This window comes from Puma concolor, chromosome E1 (assembly GCF_028749965.1).
Source record: "Puma concolor isolate L17-30 chromosome E1, mPumCon1.1.hap2, whole genome shotgun sequence".
Classification (NCBI taxonomy): Eukaryota; Metazoa; Chordata; class Mammalia; order Carnivora; family Felidae; genus Puma; species Puma concolor.
This window is the reverse complement of record NC_141680.1, coordinates 16,522,865-16,537,905: the sequence shown is the minus strand read 5'-3', so window position 1 is coordinate 16,537,905 and position 15,041 is coordinate 16,522,865. Positions and strand designations below refer to the sequence as shown.

The 15,041-nt window shown below is 48.2% G+C and overlaps 2 protein-coding genes across 3 annotated transcripts in view; one reads left to right on the top strand and one right to left on the bottom strand.

Annotated features, from left to right (window-relative positions):
• The window catches only part of NXN (nucleoredoxin), a 160,221-nt gene extending 157,527 nt beyond the window's left edge, over nt 1–2,694 (top strand). The window contains exon 8 of the mRNA XM_086686384.1: nt 1,087–2,694. Within this exon, the coding sequence (XP_086542510.1) occupies nt 1,087–1,269 (183 nt within the window). The 3' untranslated portion in view covers nt 1,270–2,694. The remainder of the gene's footprint in view (nt 1–1,086) is intronic.
• A 4,901-nt stretch (nt 2,695–7,595) lies between these two features.
• Nucleotides 7,596–15,041, bottom strand: MRM3 (mitochondrial rRNA methyltransferase 3). Of its 2 annotated transcripts, XM_025917772.2 has the most exons (4): nt 14,698–15,041; nt 14,195–14,439; nt 11,193–11,360; nt 7,596–8,871 (listed from the first exon to the last, which is right to left on the bottom strand). In XM_025917772.2, the coding sequence occupies exons 1-4, from the start codon at nt 15,036–15,038 to the stop codon at nt 8,333–8,335; spliced, it is 1,293 nt and encodes a 430-aa protein (XP_025773557.1). In that variant the 5' UTR covers nt 15,039–15,041; the 3' UTR covers nt 7,596–8,332. The 2 variants fall into 2 exon arrangements, with proteins under 2 accessions (XP_025773557.1, XP_086542512.1); XM_086686386.1 differs by lacking the exon at nt 14,698–15,041 and having other exon boundaries at nt 14,253–14,391.

Genomic DNA, 15,041 nt, shown 5'->3' with positions numbered 1-15,041 from the left:
ATTCATCTCCCTGTGGTTTGCAAAGAGGGAGAGGGGAGAGGACGCAGCATTGTGCTCAGCTGGCCAAGGCCTCCTAATGGGAATTCGATACACAGTATTTGTCCAGGTGTCTCCCCTCTTTCGATCATGAAGGTTGTTTATTAACCCACATGGAGGGCCTGAGCGGGGTGAACAGTGCCAGAGGTGCTGAATCCCTCATCGCCATTGCTGGAAGTGCATGCCATTTCTGGGGTAGGGAGAAAAGACAATCACTAATCATCTTCCTAAAGATTTGCCCTTTGAGAATGGAATGGTTTTTGTTTTTGTTTTGTTTTTTTTGTCTCAGAAACCAGTGAGCAGTAAATCTCATACCTCCTATTCGCCAGCGTTTAAGGCCAGGAATACCCCAGGCCCTTCCTCTGCAGGGTGACTTGGGTCGGGGTGGCTGTGTAGAGTCCATTTCCTGTTCTCTACCAAATGGGGGTCGGGTGCACGAAAGGTAATCTCAAATGGTTGCTCCCTTACAAGTCTGTCTCCTATCTTTGGGTTTCTGGGTTTGCCGTTCTACTTAATAAGGCAAATTCATCTGGACAGTCACTGGGAATGTATGATAAATGCAGCCACCCATGTAAGCCTCAGGAAGTACTGCAGTAGCCCTGTCTTTTCTACTGGCTGTGCAGTTTCACCCCCAAAACCTTAAGGATGGGGTGGGGACAGTGATCTGTTTCCATTAAAGACATTCCGGAGTTGAAGGTTGGCCAGGTTGGCCTCAGATATCCATAGTGGGGCCGCCAATAATTGAGAGGCAGTTGCAAAAGTAAGTGATCAGAAGACATCACATTTTTACAAAGCAGAGGGCATGTTAAAGTTGCTTTTGTGCTAATGAAGAAAGAGGACTTCTCTGGTGGTTTGGGGAGATGCAGAGAGGACTTTACAAAGCACCCTCCCCTCCCCCAGGCAGGGCAGAGTCCACTGCTCCCTGTTCTGAGAGCCCATCGTTTCCGGATGGCCGCCCGCTCCTCAGGACAATGGAGTGGCTGCGTTCTGGGGACTCTCTAGCCTCCTTCTTGAAAACGTACTGTTTTCTCTCCCTCTGGTGACTTCCAGGATGACATGACTGACTCCCTGCGAGACTACACCAACCTGCCCGAGGCGGCCCCTTTGCTCACCATTCTGGACATGTCAGCCCGGGCCAAGTACGTGATGGACGTGGAGGAGATCACCCCTGCCATTGTGGAGGCCTTTGTGAATGACTTCCTAGCAGAAAAGCTCAAACCAGAGCCCATCTAGTGGGGCTCCGGCCTCAGGAGACGTTATTTAAAACTCGGTCTTCTCCTCTTCCTCCTCCCCTTTCTTCCCTCCACCCTTGGACTTTTCCGGCGTGTCCTGAATCACACAACCCAAGTGTCCAACCTCTCTGTGGTGCCTTGTTTTCTGCATTAACTCCTCAGCTAGCACCCTAAGGTGCACATCCTCTCAGCAGCAGAAGAACCCACCATGTTTGGAGACTCGGCCTGGGATTCACAGGGCTGGCATAACCCGGCCAGAGCCAGGACTGCATCACACTCTCAGTCACTAGCTCTGGAAGCAGTGTTTGCCAGGCATTCTTCTGCCGAGCGAGCGTGAAGGGACAGTGCGCTGGTGCTCTGGCTCGGCCTCTGGTGTCAGCATGCACACGCAGGGCCCAGGACAGCTCAGTGACACACGTACATGCAGGTGGAGCAGGGAAAGGGCCGCAGCCTTGCTCGCCTCAGGTTAGAGCTGCTGGTGAGAACATCCCTTCCTAAGTGACTTCGTCTAGTGACTCTCCCTCTTGGTGTGAGGGAAAAACACCAGCTTGGCAGTCGGTTCTTGGGCCGGGGATTTCACGATCTCAAAGGAAGCTTGTGTTCTTTTCTGGTGAGAAAGAGTAGCTATGGTAATGATTCATGTAGTAATTGCTTACTCTGAGCTCCTACCATGTGATTTTTTCCTTACATCTTTTTTCCTTGATCTTACCTTCTCCAAGTTTCTGCCTTCTTGTACAAACAGCCTCTGCTGTCTTGGAATTTTGTTAATTCTTCCCCTCGGACATCTTCCCGAGAAGAGGCACCCAGCCCTGTGTTCTTGGAGGTGCCCCACCTCACCCAGCACAGACCTCTGACACTCGGCCCACTCTGCCACGGTGCCTGTGACCACCTTTGGTTACCTCTGTCATCCCTCTTTTCTTGTCAAAGCAGAACTAAAAAGAGACAAGAAATTACCAGAAGCCTAGCTTTCTCCCTAAGAACCTGCAGAAAGAGCTGTATCCTAGGGTGGCAGTGCGAGCAGAGGGCATGTCAACTAAAAGTACGCTTTGGATCCACTTTGCTGAGCAAGCTCAGGTAGCTTGGATCCCAGAAAACAAAAGTAACAACTGCTGTGTCCTTGGGACTTGGGGTGGGGGCTTTACCTAGGGAGTCACAGGATTTGGGCCTATCTCAACCAGGTGTTAGGGTCTTCCACCTGATGGCAGGCCTCACCCTTGTCTCCGCTGACAGCATTCTGTCAGCCAAGACCACTGATTTAGAAAACCCAGCCCTCGGTCAGCTATTGACACCATTGCCCCTTGCTGAATTGGACTGTTGCTTTGTAGTTCAGAGGTACAAGGTTAGCTGGTAATTAGACAGTTACTTGATGTCACAGCCTGAAATGCAATCACCTAGTAAGAAATAAAGCAGGCATCTCTGGACATTATCGACTTGGCCTCTCCTGTGGTTAATAACAAAAATCTTTTTGCTTGTGGTGCTGGGCCCTGGGGGGTCGGGGGTGGGGGGGAGACACACAAGATCTTCTTGACTTTCATTGGATACCTAGTAGCTATGTTTCAGAATTTTTCAGAGCAGAAACTAACTAACGTGGTCATCTGCCGGATCCTTCTGAGGCCAGGGAGCTCTTTTGGGTTAGTGCATCCGACATCCCTGCTGGAGCTCTGGCTGGCATCTCTCCTGGTTCCACTTGCCCTCGTGGAGGGCAGATTCTCCGCTCACAGGCATTCTTGTGGACACTGGTGCTCATCCCCTCCCCATAGGGGAGCAAGTGCTCTGAAGCCTGAGGAGGCCGGTTGCAGAAACAAGGAATCCCGCACAGGTCTCCCAGTGAAGAACGGGCAACAGTTGGAGACCCTCAACCCTAGCTCTATGCTGAGTGGAGGGGCTTCTCTGGGAACGTTGCCAGTGTCTCCTCTGGGAGTGTGGTGGGTGTGGGGACAAGGTGTTGCACCATATCAAAGTTCTCAAACTACGTTGTCTTCTAGGATGTCCGGGAAGGACAGTCCCTGGAATGGAGATCCCTCTCCAAACGTGTTTCTGCCCCATCATGGCTGCATCCCAAGCCTGGCTCCTACCTGCTGCCTAGCCTGCCATGCTGCCCAGGACCCTTCGTACTTCCTGGTACTTGGTACTGGTGTGCTGGTTGAAGGCATGAGGTTTCTCATGGGATAGCTGTGTGTGTGCTGAGGGGCACGGCAGATGCTGGACTCCTACAGACCTTGCTCCTTGGTCCTGCACCCTGACTGGGGCAGGGCTTCGGGCCTCCCGGCAATGTGCTCACCTTGATGCCCACGTGGGTGTCGTGAGCATCTGCCTGTGCCCTCAGGTTTTTGCTTTCTCTCTTGGGCCCCAGGAAGTTGCTCAGGAACTTGGTGCTGTACTTGAGGTTGTCACCACATATGCCCCACTGCCAGGCCTGCCAGCTCTTGGGAGTGTGGTGGGTGTGGGGACAAGGTGAGGTCAACCTTACTTGGAAGATGATTTCTTTGGACTTCTGCCTGTGTCCTATATCATGATAGCCTTGGAGGAAAAGTGGTCTCTCTTAGCAACTACTTATCTTCTGGCGCAGAAGGAACAAAGTCCAGGTAGGAGTCCCTGTAAGTCACGCGGCAGAAAAATCAGGTCATCTGTGATTCTTCTGTGACCTGTACGGGGCTGACAGAACTACTTGCCACTAAGGTCAATTGGATCCTTGGCACCAGAATTCCCCTTTTAGAGTGGGTGTGTAGGTTAAGGTCACTGGGAAGGTTTACTAAAAAAAAGTTTTAGGTTTATCTAGTGGCAGCTTTGAGGAGAAATGGTGGGGGAGGACCACTTCCCAGTGCCAGTAAAAACCTGTTTCAGTAGCATGAGATCTTAAAGGTTCTTGATGCAAAGGTTCTTGATGCTGCTTCTTAAGCAGCTCCAAAATACCTTAATTCTTGTCACTAATTGGAAGCAGGTTAAAACCCCAGCTGTGATATATTCAATGGTTTCCATCAGCAGCAAGGGAAACCAGGCCGCAGTAGGTTGAGGCAGGAAGGTGGCTGTAAAAATGCCACCCTGGGGTTCCAGATTCTGTGCTCACCACAATGACTTCCAGATCCGACTCTACTCGTGTTCACAACAGATGAGATTTTTTTACCTGTCCCCAACAATAAAGATCTGGTGAAGAAAAAGGGTATGTGTTTGGAATCGGGATGTACGGTGGGCAGCGGTAAATGCCAGAGGGCAACTGAAGTTCCTTTCCAGAAGCTTCCCCCCATCTCCAAGTATGTCCTCAAATTCAATGGCTCTCACTTACCCAAGCACAGGGAGCCAGAACTGTTTTGGCATGAGCCAAACTTCAAGTGGTAATTTTCAGCCAGACTTTGTTTTTGCCTCTTGCCTAATTAAAGACACTAAAAATCTGTTCTCTCCGCCTGCTGCCTTGTTCCAGGGTAGCAAATGGAGTTCTGCAATGATCTAGACATAGAACACGGTCCAAGAATAGATCAGCAGAACCTAATAAGGTGTCGCAGCGTCCGCTCAGGGAGAACACCACACGTGTGCGCACGCATGTAGACTTGGAATCGTAGCTCCGGGAGGGATGTGAGCAGGCAGCTGGCCCAGCGCCCTTCAGTCACACAGGCTCAGGCATGGGGACATCCTGTTCATAAGTCATTTCCCTGGACCAGGAGGAACAGGCCCACATTCGCCCGATGGGACTGGGCACGGCTGCGTGTGGCCGGTAGGGAACTTCAGCAGTGCCCTCTGTGGCCTCTTTGGGTGGTGCCATGTGAACAGAGGACTGACCCAGAGGCCCAGAGCTCAGGGTCTGTCAAGTTCCCTGAAGCGGCGGTGTTGAAGAAGCGAGCACTGAACCTGTATCCCTCTTTGCGAACACCCAGCGGGCAAGAGTCGCCATGGCCTTCTTCCAAGCAGGCTGCTCAAAAGAAAATCCTCTGTTGACAAATGGCTGTCATCTGTTAGCTTCGTTCCTGATTATCCAGTGTTAGTAAATAATGCAAGGGACGTGGTTTCCAGGAACCAAGGCTGTTTGTAGGAAAATGTTACATTGGGTCCACTTTATGGCTGCGATTTCTCCTTCCAATGGGGGAAATACAACGTTAGGATGTCCTAGGCGTGCCTCAAATGTGAAAGCATGAAGAAAATCTGCTTCATTTAAGGCATATTGTGTCTCCACAGCCCCTTGGACTCTTGCAATACTTCCCAGGCTAGGAGATGTGTAACCGGATTTGGGTAGGACTTGTTCTGAAGGACTGCTGGATTTCTATTAAATAACGTGCTAACTCATGAAGGTCTCTCCCCAAGCCTGTAGGTGACTGTGCAGCCCAAAGGAGGCAGGCAGCCTCAAGTCTAGGTTCCTGGGTGTTCATGCTTCACACAGGTCAGTCACCCAACACAGGTAAGCACAAGGATACAAGAGGGGGCATGATCTTAGGACCCAGGGCTAAAAAAGAAATCTCCTTCGGACATCACAGGACGTGGAAGTAAGTCCCTCTGCCGGTCTGCAGTCAGTCGCACCACCCCTTCCCATCACAGAGGTAAGAGGGAGGCTGGGAGGCCAGACCCTGTCACGGCCACATCTCGTCCCCAACCTTTGTTCCCTTCTTGCATTGTGCAGCAGCAGCAGCTTTGCGGATGGCCCTCCGACTATGATGCCTTAGCTGAAGAAGGTGGCTCCCCTAGAAAACAAACGTAGTTAAGAGAACCGATGCCTTCTGTAGCGTATTCAGACTTTCAGTCATACTTGGCCTCTGGGTGTTGGCCGCGGCTCTGGAGGGCCCGGCTTGCAGGCTGTCTCAGCTGCAGACATACGTGGCAAGCTAGTTCAGACTTTAAGTCGCCCACAGCAATAAACAGCTCATCCATTCATTTGACTTCCAGCTTGCTACTTTTGTGCACTGAAGAAAGTCATTGGAGTTTAAAGATGTCTATGTGAGTGTTACCTAAAAAAGAATTTTTTTTTAAGTGAGTGGGGGCGGGGAGGGCTTGGCCCAGGGAACACCCAGGCCCTGCAGCACAGCTGGTTTTCAGCACTAGCCACAGAACCCTTGGTGTGGTGCTGTTTCTGGGGTGTTCGTGTGGCAAAATGGCAAAAGTGGAGGTAAAAGCAGCTCAGCTTGGGGCACCTGGGTGGCTCGGTCGGTTAAGCCTCCAACTTGGGCTCAGGTCATGATCTCATGGTTCGTGGGTTTGAGCCTCACATTGGGCTCTGTGCTGACAGCTCGGAGCCTGGAGCCTGCTTCCAATTCTGTGTCTGTCTGTCTCTGCCCACCCCTGCTTCACCATCACACTTTGTCTCTCTCAAAAACAAAAACGTTAAGTAAATAAATAAAAGCAGCTCAGCTTAGAAGGGGACATCTGGTGTTTCGATGATCCATGGGGCAAGTAGTAGGAGGTCACAGGTGAAACTGGTGGAAACCAGTCCCCAGAGGTCTGCTCATCCTCTGAGCCTTAATGACAGGATCTTCACCTCGAGCTGGGGGAAGGGAAGAGGACTCTGCAGCTCTCCCTGCCCTGAAGCTGCAAACCAGGGTGAGGCTTCCCAGCGTGAGTTCCAGGCCTATGGGGACATCAACATTTGTCCAGAGCTACTTTCCCAGAGGTTCCATTCAAAGGAAAAAGTTATGCTGGTTTTTCCCTCGGCAACCGCTTCCCACTTCTGTCCACTTCCCCCTTAGTTTTTTGGCCCAGTGTCCATCTATGCTTCAGATTCTGCTGAGAATGAGAATCTGGATGGGTCTCCAACTTCAGCACCTCTGAGCACAAATGTCCTGCAAAATGCCCTCTGTGCAGAGACTCACTCCATCCTTTCTCAATAACTTAAATCCCTCCCTTCAGGGTTGGGAGTGGTTTCAAAGTGCGGCTGCCACCTTGTGGCAGAAACCATCAATGGCGCTCCACTCAACAAAGTCAAGGGGCCGCTCTGCCAACCATCTGACAGCTTCTCTTCCAGCCAGTGTAGTGTACTGTCCTATACTGCTCCTTCTTTAATTCTTATTTTCCGGGGAAATGGCAAAAAAACAAATGTTGGCCTTAAAATTGCAAAGAATTTGAGAAAGTGACTTTCCATGATCGTTCAACAAATCAGAGCCTCATCACTGGTTGCTTCCCCTGTAGTCATTTTAAAGAAAGGAAAATTTGCCCTCTTTGCTAAATTATATCCACAAATGTGCAAAAAGAACTCACAAGGCATGGCATATAAGCCATTGACTATGAAGTGAATGGGACGTAAATTTCTTTTCCTTCTTTCACCCAGTGTGATAAAGTAGACTTAGAATTATGTGCCAGGTATAATGTTTTGCATTGTTTTGTTTTTCTTAACAGTAACAAGGCATAGGGTTTGTTGTTCGGTCATTGATCTTTATTTTGTAACAAAAATCAGCAGGAACAATAATCCAGGGACAAAGCTGCAGGACACTGGCTTCATCCTTTAGTGACCTCGTTTTCTTAGCACTTTTCCAAGGTGTTGACAGAACAAATGCCAACACACTCCAGTACTGAGCTGCCTCCCAGATCTAGCCTGCTGGTGTGACAGGCATCATGGCCTCTGTGAAGCTGGAGGACGAGCCTTTGTGGGTTCAGCCCTCTATGAAGGCTGTGGGCTCTTCTACCTTCTAAAAGCTGACGGGGCATTGAGGGTCTCAAGCACAATCTGTGGGCCACTTGCATCAGACATTTGTGTGTGACCCTGGCCAGGCCCAGACCAAAGTGGGGCACCAGCCTGGGAGAGCACAGCCAACCAGAGATTGTTCCTGCAAAAACCCCTCCCCTTAAACATAAAGCAATTCCACTCTGCCACCACTTGGGGCACGAGTCATGCTTGCTCTCCGGGCTCTCACGAGAGGAAGTTCGGCTCCGGAGCTGGGGGAGATCTCAGGAAGAATTCTCACCCTTGTTACTTTTGAAGATAAGCATAAATTCATGGAAATTCTTATTTTTCCAGTAATCATATAATGGCATCTTGCCCACCTCTTGCCTCCTGAATATGGCCTGATTACCATATTCTGCCTATCTCCTAACAATGCAGGAGGAGCTGGGAACCACCTCAAATCAAGGACTGACTTTCAAGATCCCTCTCAGTGGTAACTCCTGTCCCTGCTCACGTGTTCCGCCCTGACCCGCAGTTGTCTTTTCCCTTCAAAAAGCAGGATGCTTGCAGCCATAGCCGAGTTTAGGCTGTCCACACCAGGCACAACGGGAATCAGCAGCCTCTTGCCCCCAGTGCTCTCGGCCAACTGCAGGGACTCCAGGCTCACACCATGGGTCTCCCCGCCTATTACCACAGCTGCTGGTGCCTCTGTCCAGTCCAAGTCATAACTCTGGACCTCAACTTCAGGAAGCCAGGCTTTACTGGCTCCAGGTTCTAGATCCTCCTCCTCCTCCTCATACTTGTGTAACTTCAAGAGTTGTTGGTCACATACCCAGCCGTAATCACTGGCTTTATTAGACATGTGCGCCTGGGCATAAAGGCCACAGTTGTCAGCCACATAGACCCGGGTGTCGGTGGGCAGGTAGTTGGGCAACGTTTCCCAGTCCAGATTATTGATGATGGGCACCTGGAAATGCGCACCCATCGCTGCCCGTAGCACTTTGGGTTCCCAGGCATCCACGCAGCCTAGAAAATAGAGACAGAATCCAATTAAGATTATAAACCATCCCAGACAGGGGATCTTTGCAGTAAATCAAATTAATTCTGGATGAGGAGAGAAAGCAAAAAATGTCCTGTAGTTTCGGGATGGCTGGGACCTCTGCCTCCCCAGTTATGGCAGCATCCAGCAAAGGGACTATACGGATGAATTCCTGCTAGTGCTAAACAAGACTTTCTTCATCCCTTCAACATTTACCATACACCTGGGCCAGACCTTGTACAGGAGAGGCAAAGAGCATTAATGCCTCCAACCTCCAGGAGCTCATGGTATCATGGGCGATGGTGTTCGGACAATATCTGAACACGTGACTACGATATCAGTAATTGAGGTAAAAGAAGTATTAATAGGGTAACAAAAGTCCCATGTACGAAGCAGAGCTATCAGGAAAAATGTCCCAGAGAACATGACAGTGAGCTGGATCTTGAAGGATAGGAGGAAGCTGTCAAAGAAAGGCTGAGGCAGAGGACAAAATTCTAGAAGGGGGAAGAGTGCCACAGTCTAAAAACTGTAAGTAAAGCGATCAGGCCAATAGCGGGTGGGGGCGTAGCGGGAGATGAAAGGGAGGCAGGCAAGGACCAACTTAAAGGAGGGTGGGTATGCCAGGCTGAGGAGTTTGGGACTTTGTCCATTAATATAATGCTATCAAAGGATTTTAAGTAAAGTAGTGACAGAATCTGGTTTATGCTTTAGAAAGACCCATTTGGCTTCAGTGTTAAATCTGCACCAGAGCAGGGAAGACCCTAGAGAGGGGAAATTAAATGGGAGGCAATTACAGTGATCCATGGAAAGCCAAGGCAACAGCTTTCTCTTTCTCTCTCCCTCTCTCTCTCTCACACACACACCCTCACACCCTCTCACACCACAGAAAAAAGGCTAAAAGAACTATTTTTTATATTCAGACCCATGCTAAGCCTAGCCACTTCTGCATGGTCTTTCTCAGGACCACAGGCTGGGAGAGACAGCAGGGCCAGGGCATCACATGTCTGCCACCATCCCCTAACTTGTTAACACAACTCTCTGCATTAGAAATTACTGTAAAAAGTAACCCAACTTCAGAACAGAGTAAGTGGGCAAGCCAAATTTTAAAAGGAAGATAAGACACAGAGAATGTAACACTGCCCACGCCGACTGCCAACCACAGACTTTCCCAATCACTGCAGGGAAATGGAGAGAAGAGTTGGGCTGTGTGTCAAGAGGCTGCAGGCAAAACGGAGAGGACAAAAGAGGCCCGAGACTCATGAGGGGAGCCATCCAGTCTGACCCCTCTCCCTGGTGGGGAGTAAGGAACAAAGTGGGATTTCCCCCCTCATCCTCACATCCTCCATACTGGGCACCAGGCCAAGTGCTCCCTACTCCTTCCCCTTGTCCTATACACCAGCCACCACCATGAATGTGGCAAACACACCACTTGGATTATATAGGTACATCTCCAAAACCACACCAGCTCTCAGAGATCTCAACAATGGGGTGGGTAGGCGGGGTACTGATGATGGAACCCCGGTACTAGCTCTCATGCTGCCATCTCTACATCTACTCCCATCTATTCCAACAACATGTGACTGGGACGAAGGGGTGAAAGGAGCAACTGAGGCAAGTCTCAGCAGCAGGTGTCATTAGTTTACAGTGAATGATAGCTGGAGTGTTTTCGATGAACTCTCTCCCTCTCACCATCCCTGCAAGTTGTAACAGGTGTTTTAGGTGTGTCCCAGCTGTTAGGCAAGTCTGTTTAGAACCAAGCCTACTCATCCCAATTTCTGAGGACAGGAGAGAGAAATGTCAGAGGCTAACTTGTGTGGGGATGTCTGACCCATCTTAAGGCTAAGGCAAATGCATCCCAATTTCATATTCACACTCCTTTTACAGGATTCAGAGTGTCTTCAGTTAGGAAGGCTTCATATGCCCCCCAATTTGGGAACTCAAGATCATTAAATAAAGGACTCGAAGTGTTAAAACTGGCATGTATTTCTTTCCCTGGTTTTAAGTTCTTTAATAACCTAGCCGGTGTCAAAATAATCTTATAAGATAACTGACATTTCCTGAAGTACCTAACGTGTGCCAAGCACAGTGCTAAGTACTTCATGTGCACCATCTCACTTCTCAGAACAACCCTACCAGGTAGATTCTGTTATGCCCACTTTACAGATGAGGGAAATGACACTCAGAATACTGCTCACAGACAAATGGCTAATAAGAGGCAGACCCAAAATTCAAATCCATGTATGTCTGCCCACAGAGCCAGCTCACTTACAAATGGCCAACCAATCCACTCAGGAACAAGTGCTCTGACCTTTGGTGAGTAATACTTTGCTGCAGCCTGCCCCAGCAGCAGATCTCAGAATCGTCCCCAGGTTCCCAGGGTCACGGAGATTGTCACAAATCAACAATAAGGGCAGCAAATGGCGAAGTTGAGTCTCTGGGTATGTCATCTTAACATGGTCAGGTTTGGCAAAGATCCCTGAGGAAACAAAACAGGCGGTTCACTTGTCTGATTTGAACCTGGGAGATAATTTGGCTTTTCAGATATTTATCGATCTTTCTGTGTTCTTAGTCATGTAAGTACTACATGAATACATTCTGACTGAAAAAAATTGATACAAAAAGTCCTGACCGTGACACCTCCTCTCCGTAACTGTTTTCAATCTTGGGAGTGTATAGATCCCTTCAGAACCTGTTCCACGCATCTACGTACATATATAAATGTCTACCCATATACAGGTGCTTCTTTTCTTTCACATACAAAATTCATACTCTATGTGTTATCCTGTAAACTACTTATTCAATTCTATAACAAGAGATGTCTTAGAGAACTTGCCATGTCAATACATTTGGAGTTACCTGATTTTAACTGTTGCATGTTATTTTGTAACATGAACATACCACCTTTATTTAGTTCTTCCCCAACTGATAATTTGATTATTTTCCACTTTCCCTGTTATAAACAACCCTGCAGTGAACATCCCTGTATACCTCTCTATGCATATGTCCGAACTTTTCTCTATGAAAAACACTTGCAAGTAAAATTAATATATGGTGTGTGTGCACTTTTTTTTTTTTTTTTAATATTTAAGTAATCTCTACCCCCACATGGGGCTCAAACTCATGGCCCGAGATCAAGAGTCGCATGTTCTCCCGAGTGAGCCAGCCAGGTGACTCAAGCACTCTTAATAGATACTGCTAAACTGTCCTCCCCAAAGGCTATTCCAATTTATTCACACAAGAATACAGACCTATACCTAACCCATCAATGAAGGGAAGGGAATGGTTTCCCTATTAGGTATCTGTATGTGGTAAAAAGATCCTGCACCTAAGAGTCACAACAGCAGGGGACCTTAGAAGTCCTTTAACTTCTTTTCTGGTTAATTTTTTTTTTTTTTTTTGGAAGAAAGAGACAGTACGAGCAGGGGAGGAGCAGAGAGAGAGAGGGATACACAGAATCGGAAGCAGGCTCCAGGCTTTCAGCACAGAGCCTGACATGGAACTGGAACCCATGAATCACAAGGTCATGACCTGAGCCAAAGTCAGACGCTTAACCAACTGAGCCACCCAGGCACCCCTTGAAGTCCTTTAATTTCTACCTGGACAGCTGCAGTGACGAGAACACTCTGCTAGAGGCCCTACTTACATTACTGGATTCAGAGATGTGCCAGAAGCCTGACAGTCTTATCTCCTTCTCCCTTTACTCCACCTCTCAAATATGAAATAAAAGGGTAAGCTAAATAATATATATTTTTAAAAGACACAAAACGATGAAAGGCAGTCATGACGACGAGGAGGGCTACAGAAGTCCAGGATGGGCTAGCCGCTATCAACACATGTGCCCAAAGTGGCCAGCAGGATAAAAATGAATGATACTTGTACTGTAGCATAGAGAAGGGAATTAGAAGTATAGCTAACAAGAGCACGGATACTTAGGGTGGAGAACTTTAGCAGTCCAAATCCCCACTCTAGGGGAGAGTTCTGTGTGTAGGGTCACAGGTCCCTAGGACTTGATGGGTTACAGAATAAGAGACAGTCCCCAAATTTCCTCTCCCAACTAATAGCTGCACTTTACCCACTACAGGAAAACACATGCACAACTGGTATGAGGGACCCTGGCCTAAACATTAGAATCTTGGAAGATAACTTCTCCTACCCCAACTGTCCCTTACTATCCAAGAGAAACCTCTACATTTACTGTCATTCAATTCTCAGATCAAAAATATAATTCCAATGTCAAAAAGATATATTTAGACTTCCCATATTCAGAAAAAAGGCTTTCTTTTTCCTTTTTTTTTTTTTTTTTTTTTTTTTTTAGAAAAAAGACTTTCTAAGTGCTAATAGACACCACCATCTATTAGAATCTTAAGTTAGAGGAGCCTGGGTGGCTCAGTCGGTTAAAGTGTCCAACTCCAGCTCAGGTCACAATCTCACAGTTCGTGGGTTTGAGCCCCATATCAGGATCTGTGCTGACAGCTCAGAGCCTGGACTCTGCTTTGGATTCTGTGTCTCCCTTTCCCTTTGCCCCTCCCCTAGTCTCTCTCTCTCTAGAAAATAAATAAACATTAAAAAAAAAAAAACTTGAAAAAAAGAATCTTAAGTCAGAGTCAACCAAAGGAAGACACAGTTTCCTGTTCAATGGGCTAAACAGGGTAACAGCTTGCAGCTTACTGCTTACACCTGCTTCTAGAATAAGGGGGTCAACAACAGAAAGGTTATCACCACACTGGCAGTGGTCTTGTGCAAATAGAGGCCTAAATCTTTTAGTAAACATTTTCTTAAATTTTAGTTGGACATTATTGGTTGAAGAAGTGACCTAAAAATATATAACATTCAAGGAGAATATATAATATTCAAGAACTGTAATTCAAACGATGACCAAAAAAACTGGCTTCAGCTTCCACTGAAAATACTACAAGATGCACAGATTTGAAAACTGTGTTTTTCTGGGTGTCTCAAGAAAAGGTTAGGCAATAACATTTTGAATTTAAGTAAAATTTGCTGCCTTAAGATAATTATGAACAGGGGCGCCTGGGTGGCGCGGTCGGTTAAGCGTCCGACTTCAGCCAGGTCACGATCTCGCGGTCCGTGAGTTCGAGCCCCGCGTCAGGCTCTGGGCTGATGGCTCGGAGCCTGGAGCCTGTTTCCGATTCTGTGTCTCCCTCTCTCTCTGCCCCTCCCCTGTTCATGCTCTGCCTCTCTCTGTCCCAAAAATAAATTTAAAAAAAAAAAAAAAAAAACGTTGAAAAAAAAGATAATTATGAACAAATGATCCTAGGTCTCTACTTCTGGTGACATGCTGTAACCACTGACCCATTATTCCTTGTGGTGTTACTAGGTCGGACCAATCCTTGATATCTTCAAATTTCACCTTAATGAGGCTGACACCTTTCAGCTTATCAATGGGCAGCTCCTTTAGGTATTCCAGACGGCTAAAGAAGAAAATTTTCGGTACAGCACCAGCCTTGAGAGCATCTGCAATCAGCCTGCGACCTTCCAGCAGGATCTTCCCGTGCTTTTCCCGAAATGGCCTGGACTTAACAATTGTCATTACACTGCTGTGGGTGGAAACAAAAAGACGGGTTAATTACCAGCATCCTTGTTACCGAGACACACCTAGTTTTAACAAACAGAAAGAACTTCATAGACATTAACAAATAAATTCCAAGGAAAACACTTATTCTGCCCTCCATGCATTATAAAAACCAATGGATTCTGGTGGAAGAAGTCCTCCAAAAGGAGGAAAGAGGTTGGCAGGCGGGAAGAGAAATGGGAAGAGAAACGGGAATACATGACAAGTCACAGGAACAAGTCACCTCAGCCTTCTGTCTCCGGGTAAAGCCTTATCATAGCGAAGCCCCGAATCTTCCCAGGTGCAGGGCTTCTGGGATGGAGGCACCTGAAGCGACGGCTTCCGTCGCGGCTCGTGGGGACCGGTCTCAGCCGCCGCTCTACGGGGCTGCTTCCCAGGACCGGGTTTACGTTCCACCCCCTGTCCGGATGGAGACACCACTCTCACGGGGCTCCGCCGCAGCGCCCGGACCCAGCGCCGCGCGTGGAGGTCCCAAGTTTGGACCACCGGCAGCAGCGGCCGGCTGGCCCAAACTAAACCCCTCAACCGCGCTGCCATCTTCCCTCGCCCCGTGGGTTGCGTCATGGA

Coding starts and splice junctions, on each gene's coding strand:
- MRM3 (XM_025917772.2), bottom strand. CDS start 15,038: ATGACGCAACCCACGGGGCGAGGGAAGATGGCAGCGCGGTTGAGGGGT. Junction 11,361..14,194: donor AACACCACAAGGAATAATGG/GTCAGTGGTTAC, acceptor TTGTTTCCTCAG/GGATCTTTGCCAAACCTGAC. Junction 8,872..11,192: donor CAAAGTATTACTCACCAAAG/GTCAGAGCACTT, acceptor TCTATTTTCTAG/GCTGCGTGGATGCCTGGGAA.